General features: G+C 42.5%; 2 protein-coding genes across 3 annotated transcripts in view; both read left to right on the top strand.

Moving 5' to 3' along the window:
- The first annotated feature begins 6262 nt into the window (after nt 1–6262).
- Nucleotides 6263–19323, top strand: part of POC1B (POC1 centriolar protein B) — a 58851-nt gene continuing 45790 nt past the window's right edge. Inside the window, exons 1-5 of one of the 2 annotated variants that reach the window (XM_059815940.1) lie at nt 6263–6315; nt 6618–6702; nt 15419–15590; nt 17218–17397; nt 18688–18795. In XM_059815940.1, coding sequence (XP_059671923.1) covers nt 6301–6315; nt 6618–6702; nt 15419–15590; nt 17218–17397; nt 18688–18795 — 560 coding nt within the window. In that variant the 5' untranslated portion in view covers nt 6263–6300. The remainder of the gene's footprint in view (nt 6316–6617; nt 6703–15418; nt 15591–17217; nt 17398–18687; nt 18796–19323) is intronic. The other variant, XM_059815939.1, reaches the window with a different exon arrangement.
- Nucleotides 7215–8972, top strand: GALNT4 (polypeptide N-acetylgalactosaminyltransferase 4). The gene is made up of 2 exons (XM_059815970.1): nt 7215–7762; nt 7883–8972. The coding sequence occupies exons 1-2, from the start codon at nt 7215–7217 to the stop codon at nt 8964–8966; spliced, it is 1632 nt and encodes a 543-aa protein (XP_059671953.1). The 3' UTR covers nt 8967–8972.

Raw genomic sequence — 19323 nt, 5'->3', positions numbered from 1 at the left:
CATTAAAACATTACCAAAAAAAAAAAAAAAAAGAAGAAGAAACAAAGATGTTCTTTAAATTTGGAATTGTGCGTGGGTATCACCCAGGTAGTGATGCCACTGCTATAAAACACCATAATAGGATTATCCCAGAAAATTCCAGTCAAACCAGTCCCATTATCAGAAAACAATCAGTGGCTATAAACATTCTCAGATTCAAACAATGCACATACGTTATAGAGAGTATGAGTTATAATCTGTAACACTAAGAGAGGCTTACATGCAGCTCAGTACGTGCTTCAGCTGCATATTGCTATATCAGTATTTTTACAGTGCTGTTTGGGTACTTAGGGAGAAACATTAAGGAATTTAATCCCTGAAGTCATTAGAAAGATATGTATCTTTTACACAAAAAGCATCTACTTAAAAGGAACAAATGGAGAAACCCCTTTGGATAACACACCCACTTTTATACAAATTCTAATGACTTCAAGACAAGTTCTTTGACAGAGTAATTATCACTCTCAGCTTCTAATGCAGATGGTCATTTTGTTTAAAGTGCTGGTTTTAAATTATGCAGTTTTCCTTTACACATGCTTCCCTTCAGGCACTTTAAGTTCTCTTATTTATCCTTCAGTATAAATACAACCTATACACTGAACAAGGAAAAATCTCAAGTATCTATCAGCTACAAGAGCCCTCTGATCGTTTTCGTGGCCCTCCTCTGGACCTGCTCTAACAGGTCCATGTGCTTCTCGTACTGGGAACTCCAGAGCCAGACGCAGTACTCCAGGTGGGGTCTCACGAGAGCAGAGTAGAGGAGGAGAATCACCTCCCTTGACCTGCTGGCCACGATTCTTTTTATGCAGCCCAGGAATCGGTTGGCTTTCTGGGCTGCAAGCGCACATTGTCAGCTCATGTCCAATTTTTCATCCACCAGTATTCCCAAGTCCTTCTCTGCAGGGCTGCTCTCAATTCATTTATCTTCCAGTGGCCTTTCTGAACTTCATGAGGCTGCACGAGCCCATTCCTCAAGTCTGTCAGGGTCCCCCAGATGGCATCCCATCCCTCAGGCATGTCAACTGCACCACTCAGCTTGATGTCATCCACAAACTTGCTGAAGGTGCACTCAATCTCACTGTCTGTGTCATTAATGAAGATATTAAATAGTATTGGTCCCAAAACAGACCCTTGAGGGACACCACTCGTTACTGGTTTCCATTTGGGCACTGAGCCATTGACTGTAATTCTTTGAATGTGACCATGCAGCCAATTCCTTATCCATCTAATAGTCCATCCATTGAATCTGTATCACTCCAATTCAGAGGCAAGAATGTTGTGGGGGACCATACTAAAGGCTTTACAGAAGTTCAGGTAGATGACATCTGTAGCTCTTCCCTTGTCCACTGATGCTGTCACTCCATCATAGAAGGCCACTAGATTAGTCAGGCATGATTTGCCCTTGGTGAAGCCATGTTGGCTGTCTCTAATCACCTCGCCATCTTCCATATGCTTCAACATAACTTCGAGGAGGATCTGCTCCAGGATCTTACCGCGCACAGAGGTGAGGCTGACTGGCCAGTAGTTCCCAGAGTCTGGGTGTGACCTGGGTGTGATATTCCCTTTTCTCCAATCTCAGAAGACTTTGCCTGACTGCCATGACTTTTTAAATATGATGGAGAGTAGCTTAGCAACTACACCTGCCAATTCCCTCAAGCCCCTGGGATGTTTCTTAGACTATGTTTCTTAGACTGCGTGTTTCTTAGACTAAAAATAACATCAAATATATTTCGAATCATCCTTGCATTTCAAATCTGTAAGTCCATACTTGATATCCTTTTTTTTCCGTTTTCTTGCTGCTGTTGGTAAACAGACTTTAATGGGACTTTGATAGGAAAATTCCTCCAAACCAACAGTACTCCGCAAGTTACTTACAGTCTTAACATTTACTTTCAAAAACGTTTTGGTGCAGCAGAAAAAAAGGTAGGATCAGAGGTTGGAAAGACACTGGGGTATTAAAGTCTAATGGTTCTACAGCTGCAAGACAGCCTATAATTGAATCTTTGTGCCCTGAGACTACATTCTTCTCCTGCATGTAGGTGGATGAATAATTGACACCACTCTGGCAAAGCATATCTCACACTCCCCTCTAGCGCTCAGGGTGCACCACCGCCTACTTGTGTCCCCCGTCTGCCAAAAGCCTGAGGGCCAAAGGCCTCTCCAGGGGTCTGGACAGCTCTGCTGCTAACACAGCTGCTTCCAATATGATCCCACGTAATTAAAGTTGGGGTTCTCAATTTTATTTTAAAGTAGGATTAACATTAAGTTATAAAATCTTCATTTTAGATATGACAGATCGTTAGATGGGCTAATATATTACATTTGCCCCTTGTGCCCATGCAATGTATTACCTCAATTATTATGAAATCATATGTGATCAGTGTCATTTATGTGTGTATTGCAATATACATGCACAAAGGGTATCAAGTTTGTCTATGTGTCCTTGAATTCTACGTGTACTTTTACTAGGTCCTTTCTTACAGTGACCATGCAACCTGCATGAACCTTGAGTTACAATCTTAAAGTGTTCCTCCGTATACATGATTTCTGTTTGGACATATACTACCTTAACTCAGTGCCTGATAAAAAAAACTTCACAGCTGCTGAAACAACAGCCTACTGAGACATGATGCTTGGAAAATATTTTCTGATGCACCATTTATCATTGTCATCACAGTGCACAACAACTTAATATGGTAGATTGCACTTGCATATGGCAGAACAGTTATTCTCAACCTTAAAGAGACAATGCCAACTCATAATTGTATTAAATTATTAGGAGTTACAGTAATCTTAAAATAATTCTAAAAATAAAATCTATGCACACTAATAAGAAAAAATAAACAGCATAAAAACTAATACCTGCCAGCTTTATAACTACAGTCATTATAGCTAATTATATGCCTGTGGCAAGGGAATACTTTGCTTCCTACAATCATTTGGGAGTCTTCAAAACACTCTCAGGTAAGGAGAAACACTGTTTTAGAGTGGTTTTGAGGATTCCCGAGAAAGGTAAACACATATACACAGACTACAAGGAAAAAAAATAAAAAAAACCCAAGCGTTTTATTAACTACAGACATGCGTTACACTAAGGGTATCTTGCAAAGCAATTGTCTTACCGACCCGAGGACCCTGAGGAAGATGGATAGTCTGTACATTCTTGTGTCGCCTTGCACCGCGCGCTCAGCCCAGCAGTCGGTAGGTGCCAGCTTTACGTGGCCGTCCCCACGCAGGCAACGGTGATCTCACCGTACGCTGGCCCATGGCTCTTCGGGAAATCCTGGTATTTATACATTTGCAGAGGAATGGATTTTGACACATGTGATCAGCAGGTGCCGAAACATGCCTCGGTTGCCGACTCTCAACATAGGGAGCCTATGGCGCATGTGCCCGCTGGTCAGGTGCACTGCATGCGCCATAGCCATCCCGTCTATTGGTTTGTAGGCTTTGTACATGCGGCATATTACCATAATCCAGCAGTCACGTATCAACCATGCTCAAGCCGATAGCAGGATGTTATAAGGCAAGCCAAATTATGAACTGTGCTTTGTATTCTTCCACCACTGCACGTCCTCCCTGTCCTCCCCCTGTATTGCTCAGCCTCCTTATCTCTATGGTCAGCGTTTCAAACAGTAGACAATAAACCACCTGTTTTCTTGTGCTGACTGCGGTTTTCTCAGCTACCTACTTCTCACCCAGTGTCCATCCACGGACCAAAATTCCATCTTTTAACCCTTCTGTACACAAACACCAAGGAACAGATTAACTTTGTAAACCCTACAATCCAAGAAACACTCTTCCAGCAATTTGTAAAAAGAGGAATGCCACTCTCTTTCTCTCAGTAATCACAGTCCTTCCTTTGCTTTATGCCTATCACCTGCCACTTTGTAATTCAGGAATTTTGGGCAGGTACAGATTTCAGTTTATTGCACCCCAACTAGCACCCCAAAATGAATAAAGGATACTGAGCTGCTGGAAGTGTAGCATCTGTGAGGAAGGCAAAAGGAAAAAGATTCAGTATGACTGGGAATTGTCATTTAATTCAGCTTGTAAATAAAATAACATGTGCTTCTGTCTGCTGGGTTTTAAGGAGCTTCCAGAACACATCTGAACTTCAGAACCAGATAGATACCAGAAATGCTGAGATACCATAATACACAATTACAGGAGCACAGAGTGTAATGTCTCTCATTCAAGAGAAAAGGAAGAAAAGGAAAGGAGAACACAGAATAACTTAAGATCACTCAAAGTCTGGTACTAAACCTGCTTCCCAGAGGAATAGGATCTAAACATAGCTTAGCTGTCTACCCACTGAGAGGCATCATTCACAGCTGATAAACCCTAGGAGAAAGAGGATAGTTGGCAAAACAGTTGAGAAAGGGCTGGAAGACATCAGTAGTGGTGAAGAGGCCAAGTGAATTTAAGTTTAACTAGTTAACTCGCTGCTCCTGCAACATGGTAGAATGTGGAACATTCAAGTCTTATTACCAACTTTTTTAATGCTACATTTTTACTTTGTGATAACTAAGTCATGGGAGCTAACACAAAGGGATGGGTGACTGAGCTGTATGGAAAAAACCCCAAACCAAACCAAACCAAACCAAGAACAAATAATGACATAAACCTCTAGCTTTAGTTAAGTTCAAGTTAAAGTCAGTGTGTTCTGTCCACCATTTATTTTTTTAAAAAACTTCTTTTATGTTCTGAAGCTGTAAAGACAAATTATCAGTCTGCATAATAACAATGTAAGGAATGGCTAGGAGATTTTCATGGAAACCTTCTTACAGACTTGTGATAATCCTGCTTTTTTCAGCACTTTTAAAATTATTACTCTAAACATGCATTTAATGGTTAAACAGAACTGATTTGGAACTGTTCTATAACTGACAAATCTTACATGTTGGCCTAATTACTGACCTGATTCTGTAGATGTAAGAGTTTAATGTCAGATGAAACTCTGTAAAATGCAGACTGGATAAAAAAAGAAGGGGGTAATTGCAGTATAAGTTACTTCTTCACGAGCACTTGCATATTGAATGACAGTTTTGCTGTCACAGTCCTCCCTTTTGCTAATTGATGTCAACCCTCTTTTTACTAGCATAGCTACTGGAGCAGTACTTTTTCAGTGAGATTGGTTTCCTTATCTAGCTTACCATGAAGCTGCATAAGCATTCACAGCACTAGTAACACCAACATTTTTGGGTTTTTTATTTTAAAAAAAGCTAGTTGTACTTTTTTAAAGCATTGAAGGACTGTTTAAAGACAAATCTGTATGATACAAATATGAGCGCTGACTTGGAAATCTAGAAAGGACTAACAGGCTAAGAAACAATGGGGAAAATGATAAGAGGCCAATACTACCTAAGCTGGCTTAATGCAAAATCAGTCTGTGGTGTTAACCAGAGCTACCCTGCATCAATTTATAAGCCACAAAATCGAGGTAACATGGGCCAGATCTTCCACTAGCTTTGAGGATTATGCTTCTTCAAGGTTTGCTTTCAGCTAACCTGAAAGAAAGGGCCCTCGAGAGTAGGCAAGCGGAAGCATGCTCCGCCTGCAGCCGGGTCGGCGGCAGCGCCTCAGGCCCCCGGGGCCTCCCCGCGGCCCGGGGCTCCCCCGGCAGCCCAGAGGAAACACCGACGGTGCAGCTCAGAGCGCCGCGCTGTCGCCTGGCAGAGAACCAGCCCACCGCTGGGGGATTCCTCTTAGGTTGGTAGGAAAAACCGTGGTTTGGGTTTTTTTTAAATAACAACCCCCAGGTCGAGTTTCCCACCTCCGGCCCCGCCTGCTCCAGCACGCCGCGAACCGCACGCCTCGGCGGTAGCTCAGCCCCTCCCAACCAGAAGCCACTGTGTCCCAACCAACGGACAAATTGGGAGACAAGAAAATTTAATTTGCCCCGGGCCGTCCGGAGAGGCCGCGCCGCCCCGCCCCGCCCCGCCGCCGCCGATCCCGGGCCCGGGCCCGGGCCCGGGCGGGGAACACCCGGACACCGCTGAGGAGACGACGCCTGCTCGCGCGGTAGCCAGGCAACGCGAGGGGCACTGCGGCTCTACGCCTTTAAGAGGGAGTCGAGCACCTACAAGACCGATAGGCGGCTCTGCGGCCCCGCCCCCGCAGGGCGGCCGGCGAATGGGCGAATCGAAAGACGCGCTGTTGGCGCCGCGGATGAATTCGGAGCTCGACCGGCTGTGACTAGAGCGAGGGGGCTTTGACGGGCCGCCGCCCCGCTCTGGTAACCGCCGCCCCGCTCTGCCCATGGCCTCTGCGCTGGTAAGGGCCCGACCCTGGGGCGGGGAGCAGGCACGGCGGTGCTCCGGCGGCCAGGCAAGCAGCGGCCGCCAACCTGTGAGCGGGCACCGCGGCCGGCGGGTGTCGGTGCGCCGCCGGGGGCTGCACGGCTACAACCGGTGCAAGCACCGCACCTGCCGGTGGGAGCGCCCAGCCCGGGGCGGCGGAGGGTGCGAAGCCGGTAGCGGCCGTGCCTCCGCCGCCTGCGGGACGTTAACGGCTCCTGAGGGGTGGGCGGGTGGAGGGGCCGCCCTGAGCCTGACGGTGCGCACCCTGTCCCCCAGGAGGACCCCGTCTTGATCCGCCCTTTCCGAGGCCACAGAGCGGCGGTGACGGGCGTCGCCTTCAACGCGGACGCCGCGGGGCTGGGTGAGTGCGGGGGCCGGCGGCGGGGCCGGGCGCCGTTTGCTTTCCGGGCGGGGCGGCTCGGCTCGCTCCCTCCCCTGGCAGCCGGCGGAGCCGCCGGGCAGTTCCGGGCGCAGGTCCGGGCGCGGGGGCGGGGCGGGCTCCCGCGCCGCCCGGGCGGGCCGAGGAGTCTCTGCCCCTTCCTTAAGCGACAACTTTTTGAGCAAACCACAAGGCGGGAGGAGGGGTTTGTCCCGCGGCGAGAGAGGAGGAGGAGGAGGAAGTAAGTGAGGGGGGCGCCGAGGCCGGAGGGACGGGGGGCTGTTCCGTGCCTCCGCTGCTGCCCCGCTCCCCCCGCGGTCCCCCTGGAAACCTCTGGGCCCGCCACGGAGGGACCGGCTGCCAACTCGGCCGGCGGCCCGAGCCCGAAGCTGGGAGCGCCTGCAGCCCCCTCCGTCCTGAGGCGCGGAGGGGGGGGGAGCCAGCAGCAGTTCACGGAGCTCCTCTCTGCTAGGGGCTGCTTTGAATCGCCTACGATGAGGATCCGTCTGGCGAGAAGATGGACGTGGGTCCGCAAAAGCTGCGTGTTTCTCGGCTTCTTGATGATCGCTTACTTTGTGGTCGAGCTGTCGGTTTCTTCCTTCGGTGCCTCCCTCGCCGGGGAGAGCATCACCAAAGGGAAATGGGAGAGGCGCTTTTCTGACAGAGCAGAAGAGGCAGTGGATTTGGCTCGTCCAGTTTATGACAAATCCCCGCCTGATCCTTATGCCCCAGGAGAATGGGGTAAGCCCTCTCGCCTGCAGCTGAGTCCTGAGGAAAAGAAACAGGAAGAAGAACTGATTGAGAAGTATGCGATTAATATCTATTTGAGTGATAAAATCTCTCTCCACCGGCACATTGAAGATAATCGACTGAGTGGCTGTAAAACCAAATCTTACAATTACAGAAGACTGCCCACAACATCTGTTATAATCGCTTTTTACAATGAAGCCTGGTCAACGTTGCTGCGGACGATACATAGTGTTCTTGAAACATCGCCTTCAGTGCTTCTAAAAGAAATTATACTGGTTGATGACTTGAGTGATAAAGTGTATTTGAAGGCTGAACTTGAAAAATACATAAGCAGTCTGAAAAGAGTTCGTTTGATAAGAACCAACAAACGAGAAGGATTGGTTCGTGCACGCTTAATTGGTGCTACCTTTGCTACTGGTGATGTCCTCACGTTTCTAGACTGCCACTGTGAATGCGTCTCCGGCTGGCTGGAACCACTGCTCGAGAGGATTGCTGAGAACGAGACTGTTATTGTTTGTCCTGTCATTGACACCATTGACTGGAAAACATTTGAATACTACATGCAAACAGCAGAGCCCATGATTGGGGGGTTTGACTGGCGGCTGACATTCCAGTGGCACTCAGTGCCTAAACATGAACGTCTCAGGCGCAAATCTGAAACCGACCCAATCAGATCCCCAACTATGGCTGGTGGCTTGTTTGCTGTAAGCAAGAAGTATTTTGAGTACCTGGGCACCTATGATACAGGAATGGATGTTTGGGGAGGGGAAAACTTAGAACTGTCATTTAGGGTTTGGCAGTGTGGAGGCATGTTGGAAATTCATCCGTGCTCCCATGTAGGCCATGTGTTTCCAAAGCGTGCACCGTATGCTAGACCGAACTTCCTTCAGAACACAGCACGTGCTGCTGAGGTGTGGATGGATGAGTACAAAGAGCACTTCTACAACAGAAATCCTTCAGCAAGAAAAGAAAACTATGGAGATATTTCTGAAAGAAAGATACTAAGAGAGCGTTTGAAATGCAAGAGTTTTAACTGGTATTTAAAAAACGTATTTGCCGAGTTGCATGTACCAGAAGACCGTCCTGGCTGGCATGGTGCTATCCGCAGTGCAGGAATAGCTTCAGAATGCCTTGACTATGTCTTACCAGAACATCATCCTACTGGGGCTCACCTTTCTCTCTTCGGATGTCATGGTCAGGGAGGCAATCAATTTTTTGAATACACATCAAATAAGGAGATTAGATTTAACTCTGTAACTGAGCTATGTGCTGAAGTCCCTGAGCATGAAGACTTCATAGGTATGAGGAGCTGCCCAAAAGATGGATCTCCTATCCCAGAAATTATTATATGGCATTTCAAAGAAGATGGGACTATTTATCATCCTCATTCGGGGAAGTGCCTTACTGCTTATCGTACAAGTGTGGGGCATGCTGATGTGGAAATGAGAACTTGTAATGCTGCAGATAAAAATCAGATTTGGAAGTTTGAGAAATAATTGCTGCTGGTAGTATGGATTGAATGGACTGTGATCTCCAAGGTTTTTACATATGTGAGCAGATAGTGACATTTGATTGTATACCTTGGAGTGTCTTTAGATGCATCTGTAGTGGTGTAGAAACTCTGCTATGGTGAACTGTATGGAAAGCAAAAGTAAATACTGGTGTTTAGTTTCTAAAATGTTGAATACAGGTCTAATGCCTTTTATTTTTGTAAAATTTTGATCCGTTATTTTCTTACTCTGGTCTGTCTTGATTATGGTAAAACAAAGGCTTTTGAGTGGACTGAGGAGGGATTTTTTTTTCTTTAAAAAAATTATACACATTAAACCTGCAAGATAATGTTACATGAAAGTAAAGAATCTTTACTTACAGAAGTAAAAGTTAAGGTTCTTGCAGTGGAATTAACTGACCTGTGTGGCAGATACATTATAACATATGTATCTAACGCCTTAAGTAATGGTCCTGTAGCATGTGGTTGAATGGACATTGATGTGGAAAGTTGAATCTTAAGCCTTGGAATATTTTGCAGTTTTCTGGGAATTTACGTGCTTTTAAGGGTTTCACGGTGACAACTAGCTATATTACATTGAAGAAAAGGAAGGTTTTTTAGTAGATGGACTTTAGCACTGGCAGTCTTGTGCCTATTCTGGAAAACTAATGAGGATGAGTCAGGAGCTCTCATGCATTTAGAGAAGAGTTGTGGTAGCAGTGGAACCAAGGGCATGCTGGCGGTACCACAAATGGGAAGAAATAGGGATGGCTATAAGTAAGAATTCTGTTTAAAGTTAATGGAGACGGAGAGAAAGCACAGAATTGCATTAGCTACTGCTGTTTCTTAGCTATGTATTTAATATTTATGTTGCCTTCATGTAAGCGCTTCCATGTTAAGCCTGGCATCCTAGGGACTATATCATGTATCCTTTCTTTTTTTGGCCTATCAGCAGGGTAGAGGAAGGAGACACAGAGGAAAAGGCGCTGTTTTATTTTGCATCATGTATTTTGGCAACAGCTGGCATACATCAGCCCTAGGTAGAGTTTTGAAATAATGCAGCATAGACTGCCTCTTTCTAGCCACAATAGTACCATGGGACACCTCAGGTAAGGTTGGGAAGCTGGAGCTGCTGAAGTGAATGGAGTTGAAAAGGCAAAAGGCAGCTTGGAGGAAACCAAGATTTGTTGGTTAGGTGGTTCACAGACAAACTTATTTAGAATGTTTTCTGTATCCTGTTATGCTGAGTTTTGAAGAATATTGATTTTTGAATCATGTCACTAATCTGTTTTGAGTGTGATTATAGACAGTAGATGTGATAGATATATTGGGTACTTGAAAAAAAAAAATCTTGTTAGTATCTGTGTTTTTAGTTTTATATGATTTAAGTGGAACACTTACCTTAATGTTTCAGGCATTCTAGGTTTTTTGGTTATTTTCACTGAAGTGATAAATTTTCTTCAGTAGCCACAGTGTAGTAATTCTTGACATGGGGCTGCTAGGTAGGAACTTGAGCTCATGAGCAATAAGAATCTGGATGCCTGACGAATGTAGTAGGTGTGTATTTGCTGTAGGTGTTAGTAGGTAGAAGGTTTAAAACGGAGCAAGTGAGACCTGAAATAAGTGAAGATTTTCCACAAATAAAGCAAGAGTAAATTAAGACATATTCTTGAGCCTTAGTGGGTTTGAAGAGCTGAGAGATTTCTGTGGAAGCAGGCTAAGATAGGAGGGGAACAGAAGAAGAAAACTTGGAGCTGTGGATATAGCATTGAATCATGCTAAAAATGCTTGCCACTGTGTGGTATGGGTTGGTTTAAGTCTTTAACTTCTTTTTAGGAGATTACTTGCAATTTGGGGGGTTTTTTTGTTCTTTTCCCTAAGCTGATTTTTTTTTTGTTTTTTTTAAAAAGGGAACTTCTTTACTATATAAGGGAGACATTCCTGAAAAATTCCATTCCACTCTGCAGCAAGGAATTCTTTTGTGGACCTAGAAGTTATAAACCATTTATCAAATTTTAAAAGGCAGCCAGTCATTATGTACTGGAGCAGTAAATTATACAAAGCATGTGCTTTTGTGAAAAGCTGGCTGTAAACTGTTACGGTCAATACAATAGAAATGACAGGAAAAAGGCCTCAGTTCTCCTACATGGCAGAGCATAAGTAGTATGTGCAATGCATGTTTCCTCAGATGAAAGTAAATAAATGGTGTGAATATAGACTATGAAACTTTTGTACAATTGACTTTTTTAGGACTTGGCAAAAACTACATTTCATATAAAGAACTACCTTCATGTTAAAACTGACATTCAAAGTGTTCCTTATCTATTTAAGCAATAAGTCTAAGTGAATCTGCCTTTTAAGAGTTTTAAAAGTTATCTTCTCTGTATGTATCTGAAACCTTCTTCCTTCTCCCCACCACCTCCCATTCTATTTTTGTGATTATTTAAAAACTAAAAGGGAAAAAACCCAAAAGTAAATAACCTGGCCCTAAAATAAATACAAAAAATTAAATTTGTTCCCAGTGGGACTAAAAAAGGTTGGGGGGGTGGCTAGAGAAGGAGAGAGAAAGAGAGAAGAAAAAAAAACCTTGCCATTTCAAGTTCCACTAGTTTTGAACTGAGTTGCAGCAATTCTGCAGGAATATTCCAATACAGTTGTTTTTCAGTGTGTACAGGTTTTCCAGAAATCTGAAACTCTGAAAGATTTTCTGTTCTGTTAGACTTTGAAAGTTTGGAGAACACTTGTGTATATTTTAAGCTACTGATTTTAAGTGACTTAAAAGAAATTGAATGTAAACTTAACACTGAATAAACATGGGAGGGCATTGGGGTTTCTTTTGAAAAAATAAAATCCAGAATGATAATTAAATGTTGGGTAGTGTGCTGACTCTTTTCAATTCTTCCAGTTGTGCAAGTACATACAGTAAAAACCATGATGAACTTGAACTTCATGGGAGCTAGTAAAAGTTCCTCATAACTTATGCACTGTGCTTAGAATCCCAGATCAGCTCCCTTGGCAGAGACTTCATTAATAACTGTTTTCCTCCAAGTAGGAAATCTTGCAAACCACTGTTAAATATGTTTGTATTGTGATGTTGCACCTTCTCACACTGAGATTTGCAGGGTTCCTGTGAAGTGTGTGGGGTTTTTGGTGATTGGTGGTGTTTGAATATTCACATATATGTCATGTGCACAGCCCTGTACTCCTTCTGACCTCTAATTCTTGCACTGGGAGAGTTAATTACATTGGGGATGCTTTGATATTTTTGGGGGAAAAAAGGGTGACCAAGGGGTACATCGAGCTGTTACAGCCTGTCTGAGTATGTCTTTTCTGATCTTTTGCACAACTTTCTTATAGCCTCTACTCTGGTATTGTGGGAAATGGGAGTGTAATGGTAATCCCATGTTGTGGCAACTTGTGTCTTCATATATACATGTGTCTATGAAAATGTATACGATCAATATTCACAACTTATAAATTGAACTTGGTTTCATTGCGAATTGCCACAAAAAATCTATGCTAAAGATGGTTGTGTACAGAAAGCACTGACATTTTAAAAAAAAAAAAAAACACGAAACAAAAGACACTGAGGTTATAAACTGGACTAAGTTGCATATTGGAGTCAGCTCAATGTGAATTTTCAGCTTTCTTCTTTCTGGTTGTATTTTGCAGTTGATCAAATATTTTCATTACTACAGCAAGGACAAATTGTCTTTCAGCTCTAAAAAAGGTTCTGGTTATGTCATGTTTTCTCTGAGGAGCATGTGCAACAGAACTGTTTGTGGTACAGCCCATCTTAAAAAAAAAAAAAAATATGTTCTGGACCTTCTGTGTTTCTTTTGTTTCAGTTCCAATACTTTAAATTAGCCTTGGAGACCTGTTGTGGACCATTTACTGGTGGTCTGGTAATTAAAGTCAGACTGTAGGGTGCTGTCATACTTAGCAAGTGCTGACAGAATGTAACAACTGTGTCTCCTCTGCATTGCTATAGGACCCCATGTGTAATCTACCCTGGAAGGTCTTTGTTCCCCTCTTTTTGAACACTTAAATGCATAGACAACATGAACTTGAGGGGAGAAAAATGCATAAAAGGAAAAAAGAAGCAATTCTTAAGATACTGTGCTTGAGTAAATTGGAAAAGCATTATTATAAAATAGGCAAAATCCCTTAAAATGGAATAAAAAGAAAAATAGAGAAGTTTATTTGGTAATTGTAAATTATACAGTAGCTTTTTCATGTATAAAGCTATTTTTAAGATTAGTATTGATAACGTAAATTATTGCTGGCAACACTATTACCCTATAGACTCTTGTATTTAGCGCCTGTGGTTAGCTAAGATAAAATGTTTACCATACAGCAAAATGCTTAGGCATTAGCAATATGCACCAAAGTTGATTTCAGCCTGCTTGAATAGGGAACAGCCTGGCTTAGCTGAGCCTTGTTAATGGCAAAGGAACCTGATTTCCTTGGCAGGATAGGGGCCAAAGTTGAATGTAGATCCAGAGTTTTGTCTTAGTTTCCTTTGGGTTTATGCCTCTCACATACTGTTCAGGTACAGACTCACATCAGCCTGTGTGCCTCAGGAAAATAATTTTGCAACAGATCTCTGTTATTTCCCCCTTTCCTGTGCAGGTCCTGAACCTCTGCCCTCTACCACCCCTGGGGTGGTGTCAGCTGAGCTGGAACTGCAGTATCAGAGATAATAATAGCCTTTGAGTGTCATGGTAATGAGCGGGTGGCTTCAAGAGAGAAACCTAGGTCAGGATGGAGAGAGGATGCCGTGTGAGCGTAGGCAACAGGGAGTCCAGAGGGAGAGCAAGGAAGACACTTGTGGCTCTCCCAGGGAAAGGAGAACTTCAGGTCACTGCTTGTGTCTCATTAACCTTGGGATAATCCATCTATGAGAGAGCAAGCTACAAGAAACCAGGCTTTGAATTTATTGTATTGTAATCTTTTATATGTTCTTCAGTTTTTAGAACTGAAAGCAAAAAGGGCTGGTATTACATGGCCTTCATGCAGTTCATAAGGCATCTCTTGGTGTTCCATGGGTAACTGGCAGTTGATGCTTTATTTGTTTATAGAAACCATCAATCTTGTCTGTTCCATGTTTCCAATGTGATGCCTTCAAATTCTGTTTTGGCTTATATTTCACTTTTTCCTTTCTGTTTTATGGCACTCTAGGTTTTCTGAATCAAAGGGGAAAAAAAGAAATCGTTCAAGTACAACTGGAAGGAGCCTGCTGTAAAATAGAGTTCTGAAAAGTTAGAGGGGGGGAAATATCCTGTAGTTCTGTGTCAAATTTAGGCCTATTGATATGGGCGTAGGGATAGTCTGGTCCCACATCTTTTATCAGAAGCTAGTCTTTTTGGAGTAAGAATACTATCTCTGTGCCAAATCCCTAAGGACAATTTACTATCTAATATTTTGTTTGAGACTTGCCTTGATACATGTGCTAATAAACAGACTCCATTCCTTTGTGCTATGTTGGTGCCTGAAAGATGTAGGGAAGGGAAGAGCCATCCTTTTCATGTCCTCTTCAACTTCCAGGAGGTCCCTGTTCTTCGTCTCCCTCCCTTTCTGTACTAGGGGTAGGAATTCTATAATTGAGGGATGGGAGTGTGAATCCCTTGTTTTTATTTATTACCTGCATGCTAGCACTTAGCAGAAATGAAGATAATAGGGGCATAGGAATGTCATACTTGTCAATTTAATTCAACTGCTCATTGCTTTTGCTGCTTATACTTTCCTGAAAATGGTGAAGCTTTGGTAAAAGCTATGTCTGCCTTCTCAAATGTAGATAGTATGGTCCACCTGTAAAGTGGCTGCAAAAAAATAAAGTTCATCTCTTTCTATTATCAGACCGACAACTTCACATTGTGTTTTGAACTAGACAAAAGTTAGTATTAAAAAATCGATACTTAAATAGGATTACAGAATCATCATACTTGGAAATTCACTTTAGTGTAGATATCTGAAGTGTTAGAAATGATATCTTAAGTTTAAGTTGTCCTGTCTTTTCAGTGTCAAACACTTGATGCTTGAAACAAATTCCGTCTCAGAGATCAAAGTGAGATCTCGGAAGAATTTGTCTCTTGTTCTTAGTATTTGGTAACGTCAAATCTGGATTCATACTTAATGACATGTGCATGATGTTTGGCTTTGCATTTTTTGTTCTGTATCTTTAAAGTACTTGTAACCCAGTTTACTTACTATGTGGGAGAGCTACCTGTTAAGAATTATTCTTTACTCCTCCTAGTCTTCTGATGTCCTTCCAAAAGCCTGGTGTTGGCATTGCTGGCTGCCAGGCTTCTGCTCAAGCCAAGTATCCGTTAAAACCCAACAACTGCTCCCTCCCCCTAATACCCAGTAAGTTCACTGGTAGATCCAAATCCATAGTCATTAGCTCTGATTTTTCTTACAACAGTGAGTGGACTCATAATATCTTTTATTTCTTGCCAGCTACCTCCTCTTTGGATAGGTTTCTTATAGTGTGGAAGCTGAAGACACAATGCAGAGCTTACAAATTTGGAGGCCATGCAGAAGCAGTGACCAGTGTACAGTTCTCACCAGATGGGCAGCTACTTGCTTCAGCTTCTCAAGATCGTACTGTCAGACTATGGATTCCTTGCATGTGAGTATAACTGGGCAATGTTGGCTATGTGTTTCATTAATGTGCAATGTGAATATTGGAGTCTTTACCCAAGAAAAGTTATTTCATTCCCACATCCCTGACTGGGCTTTGACAGAAACAGAGATTGGGAGCACAAGCAACACAATTCTTCTTGTGTTACTTTGTTCTTTACTGAATATTCTGTAGTTTCCAAAGAAAAATATAGCAATTCAGCAGTCATAATTTCATGGGTGTAGGACTGTGCTTGGTAGTATTTCTCCGGCTTAAAGGATATATTTCTTTTAATAAGGATTGCATGGCTTCACTTCATCTTGGGGAGGCAAGTGGTGAAGGAAACAAAAAAAAAGTATTTTTGGAAAAAATATGTTAATTGACATGGCTTTTCAGACTGTTATCAAGTAGTAGTGATTGCAAGCTATTCAGAATGATCTTAGAAAGACTGATGTTACTTTAACTCTTAAGCATTTTGTAGATTACTATATCAAAATATAATAAATACTCTTTCAAATACTGTATGGAGGCTAATGCTGCTAGTTAATTGCACTGTTTTCTAAAATTGGTCGTATTAAATACAGTTACTTTAAAGTCTGTTATTCTAATATTTAATATACAAATCACAGAATCACAGAATCAGTACGGTTGGAAAAGACCTGTAAGATCATCGAGTCCAACCTGGGGGGAAAAAAAAAAAAACCCAAAACAAAAAAACCCACAAAACCCACGCCACACAACAACAACAAGCCACAACCCACCCAACACCACACAGCACCATGCCCATCAAGCTACATCCCACAATGCCACATCCACACGCTCCTTGAATACCTCTAGGGAGGGTGACTCTACCACCTCCCTGGGCAGCCTATTCCAATGTTTCACTACTCTCTCAGTAAAGAACTTTTTCCTAATATCTAGCCTGAACCTCCCCTGGCACAACTTGAGGCCATTTCCTCTAGTCCTGTCACTAGTCACTTGGGAGAAGAGACCAACACCCACCTCTCTGCAGCCTCCTTTCAGGTAGTTGTAGAGAGCAATAAGGTCTCCCCTCAGCCTCCTCTTCTCCAGGCTAAACAACCCCAGCTCCCTCAGCCGCTCCTCATAAGACTTGTGCTCCAGACCCCTCACCAGCTTCGTCGCCCTTCTCTGGATACGCTCCAGCACCTCAATGTCTTTCTTGTAGTGAGGGGCCCAAAAGTGAACACAGTATTCGAGGTGCGGCCTCACCAGTGCTGAGTACAGGGGCACGATCACCTCCCTGCTCCTGCTGGCCACACCATTTCTGATACAAGCCAGGATGCCGTTGGCCTTCTTGGCCACCTGGGCACACTGCTGGCTCATATTCAGCCGGGTGTCGATCAACACCCCCAGGTCCTTTTCTGCGGGGGAGCTTTCCAGCCACTCATCCCCAAGCCTGTAGCGTTGCCTGGGGTTGTTGTGGCCAAAGTGTAGAACCCGGCACTTGGCCTTATTGAACTTCAATAAGGCAAAAAATATTTGCAGCACTAAGATTTAGCCTGTATACATTGCTTTTCATTTGGATAAGATTCCAAATATGTTAACTTTGAGTTTTATGGGGTTTTAAACTCTTTCAGTTTAATATAATTGTGTTTTGGTTGGTTTTTTTCCCCAGTCATGGAGAATCGTCAGTACTGAAAGGTCATACAGCATCTGTTCGTAGCGTGAGCTTCTCGCATGATGGCCACTTTCTAGTTTCAGCATCCAATGATAAATCAATAAAAATATGGAGTGTTCGCCGTCAGCGCCTTTTGTTTTCCCTATTCCAACACACTCATTGGGTTTCCTGTGCCAAGTAAGTGTTGTTTTTATTCTTTGTAAAGAAGCAGAACTCCTAACAAAGGGTTTTTATTTCTCAGGGCAGAACTAAGAGAAGAAAAATCTGTGAATGATAAATGATGATCTATCACTGATAATAAAATTTTAATAAATCAATCTTATACACACATATTTTATATAAAACTCCTAGTTGAAGTCTGAAAGCTTGCTCTGTGTTAACAAGTGTAAACATTAAATCTGTTTCTGGTTGTTAATTCTTTTACTTTAAAGGATAAATAAGGTCTTCTGTATTCATTTTCAGTCAGTATCCTGTCTGTTTCCCCAGTCCTGGATGTTTTTGTGCTGTATTAACTTACTTCACACCATTCACTTGTTTCTAGATTTATTATGCGCAGTAGGGGTTTTCTCAACTATTCTTGGAAAAGTAGCGGCATAGAAGAATGGTCATGAGTCAAAATGAGTTAAGCTTACCTAATTGGAAAAGGTTAAAAGTAATGGTCTTTGTACTGCAAGTTAAGATTCGTACCATATTTAAAGGCAGGGCAGCTCTTCAAAGACAAGAAAAGATTGTTCTTTGCTGTTGGTTTCTTTTTTTCCCATATTAATGGAAAATATACAGCTGAGAGGCCTGATTTAAACCTCTTGAAAAAGAAATTTAACACTGGTGAAGTGCAGAGCCCTACAAAGTTCCGAAGTATCTGATTGTTGAGAAGAAAAATAAAACCTCTAAGAAATGATATGTGGAAGTTCTTGAACAGTGTTCTAATGTCCTTGTGCAGTTGCTCAATATGGGAAATAATAAGGATTGGTGAAATTGTAGACAAAGCAATTTTCCTGTTTAAAAACCTAGTCTGCTAGTCTAGGAATAATCATGAATGTTTTGCTGACAGTTTGTAAGTCTAGAGAGAGCTCACAAGAGAGTGTGTGTGTATATATATATGTAGGTTAAAATTGAATGCAAGGTTCTACTGTGTCCTCTTTGTTTTTTGCCTATAGTTTTCTAAAATAATATCTTTGGCATTTGAAGTGACAAACTTAGGCTGCTGTTACCTGCCCCGCCCCTTTCTCTTGCTTATGGCTGTTTTTCATTGTAGCTGATTGTGAAATGGGGAGTGGGAGGAGTGGGGGGAAAAAGTTTTCAATTTTATTACTCCATGAGAAATACGAGAAATTCAAATGTTCTTGGAGTGTTACACATCTTAATTCCAAACGGACTTTCTTGGTTCTGCTGTTTTGCTACTTATGTCTCTAATGCCAATCTAGGTAGTATCAGTTGTTTAGTAATGTATACATTTGCATGTTGCAGGTTTTCACCTGATGGAAGACTAATGGCATCTTGCAGTGAGGATAAATCTGTTAAGATCTGGGATATGAGAAATAAAACTTGTATTGATAGCTTCTTAGATTATGGAGGGTAAGTGTTACTACAAAAAAGGAGACATGCAAGTGTGTAGTTTTTAATGAGATGAAATCCATGTTTTGGGTTGTTAACATATATATGTTGTATCTGAAAATAGATCAATTTCTCCTACCACCCATGTGAACTAAAATAATGAATTTCACGTTTTTCTGAAGAGGTTAACTGGCTGCACTTATCCAGCTGTTTTCCTATAGTCAAGAAATAAGTCGGAGAGAAGTCAGATTGTTCCTGGCTTTTCGAACATTTTCATGTTTTTCCTCCATTTCGATAATGCTATTTGATATTGGATGCTTCAACAAGAGAAGTTTAAGACTTTTCCACTTTTTGATGAAAACAGTATTCTGTTAGCTTCAGTGACCTGCCTTTATATAGGGTTAGAAAATACTTGCTTTTACTTATCTGCGGTTTTCTGAAACATCTTGCAACCAGAGTTTTAATTAACAAATGCAATGGAATATTAATCTTGTGTATGTGCTTTGCTAATTTTATGACTGCCATCTCTCTCCTTCTTCCAAGCTAAAA

This window comes from Gavia stellata, chromosome 4 (genome assembly GCF_030936135.1).
Source record: "Gavia stellata isolate bGavSte3 chromosome 4, bGavSte3.hap2, whole genome shotgun sequence".
NCBI lineage: Eukaryota > Metazoa > Chordata > Aves > Gaviiformes > Gaviidae > Gavia > Gavia stellata.
This window is presented reverse-complemented; position numbering and strand designations above follow the sequence as displayed.

Excerpts from the sequence above, each read along its gene's own strand:
- GALNT4 (XM_059815970.1), top strand. The coding sequence starts at position 7,215 with ATGAGGATCCGTCTGGCGAGAAGATGGACGTGGGTCCGCAAAAGCTGC. Across the intron at positions 7,763-7,882 it reads CTGGTTGATGACTTGAGTGA|TACTGGTGATGTCCTCACGT; the intron begins TAAAGTGTATTT and ends TGCTACCTTTGC.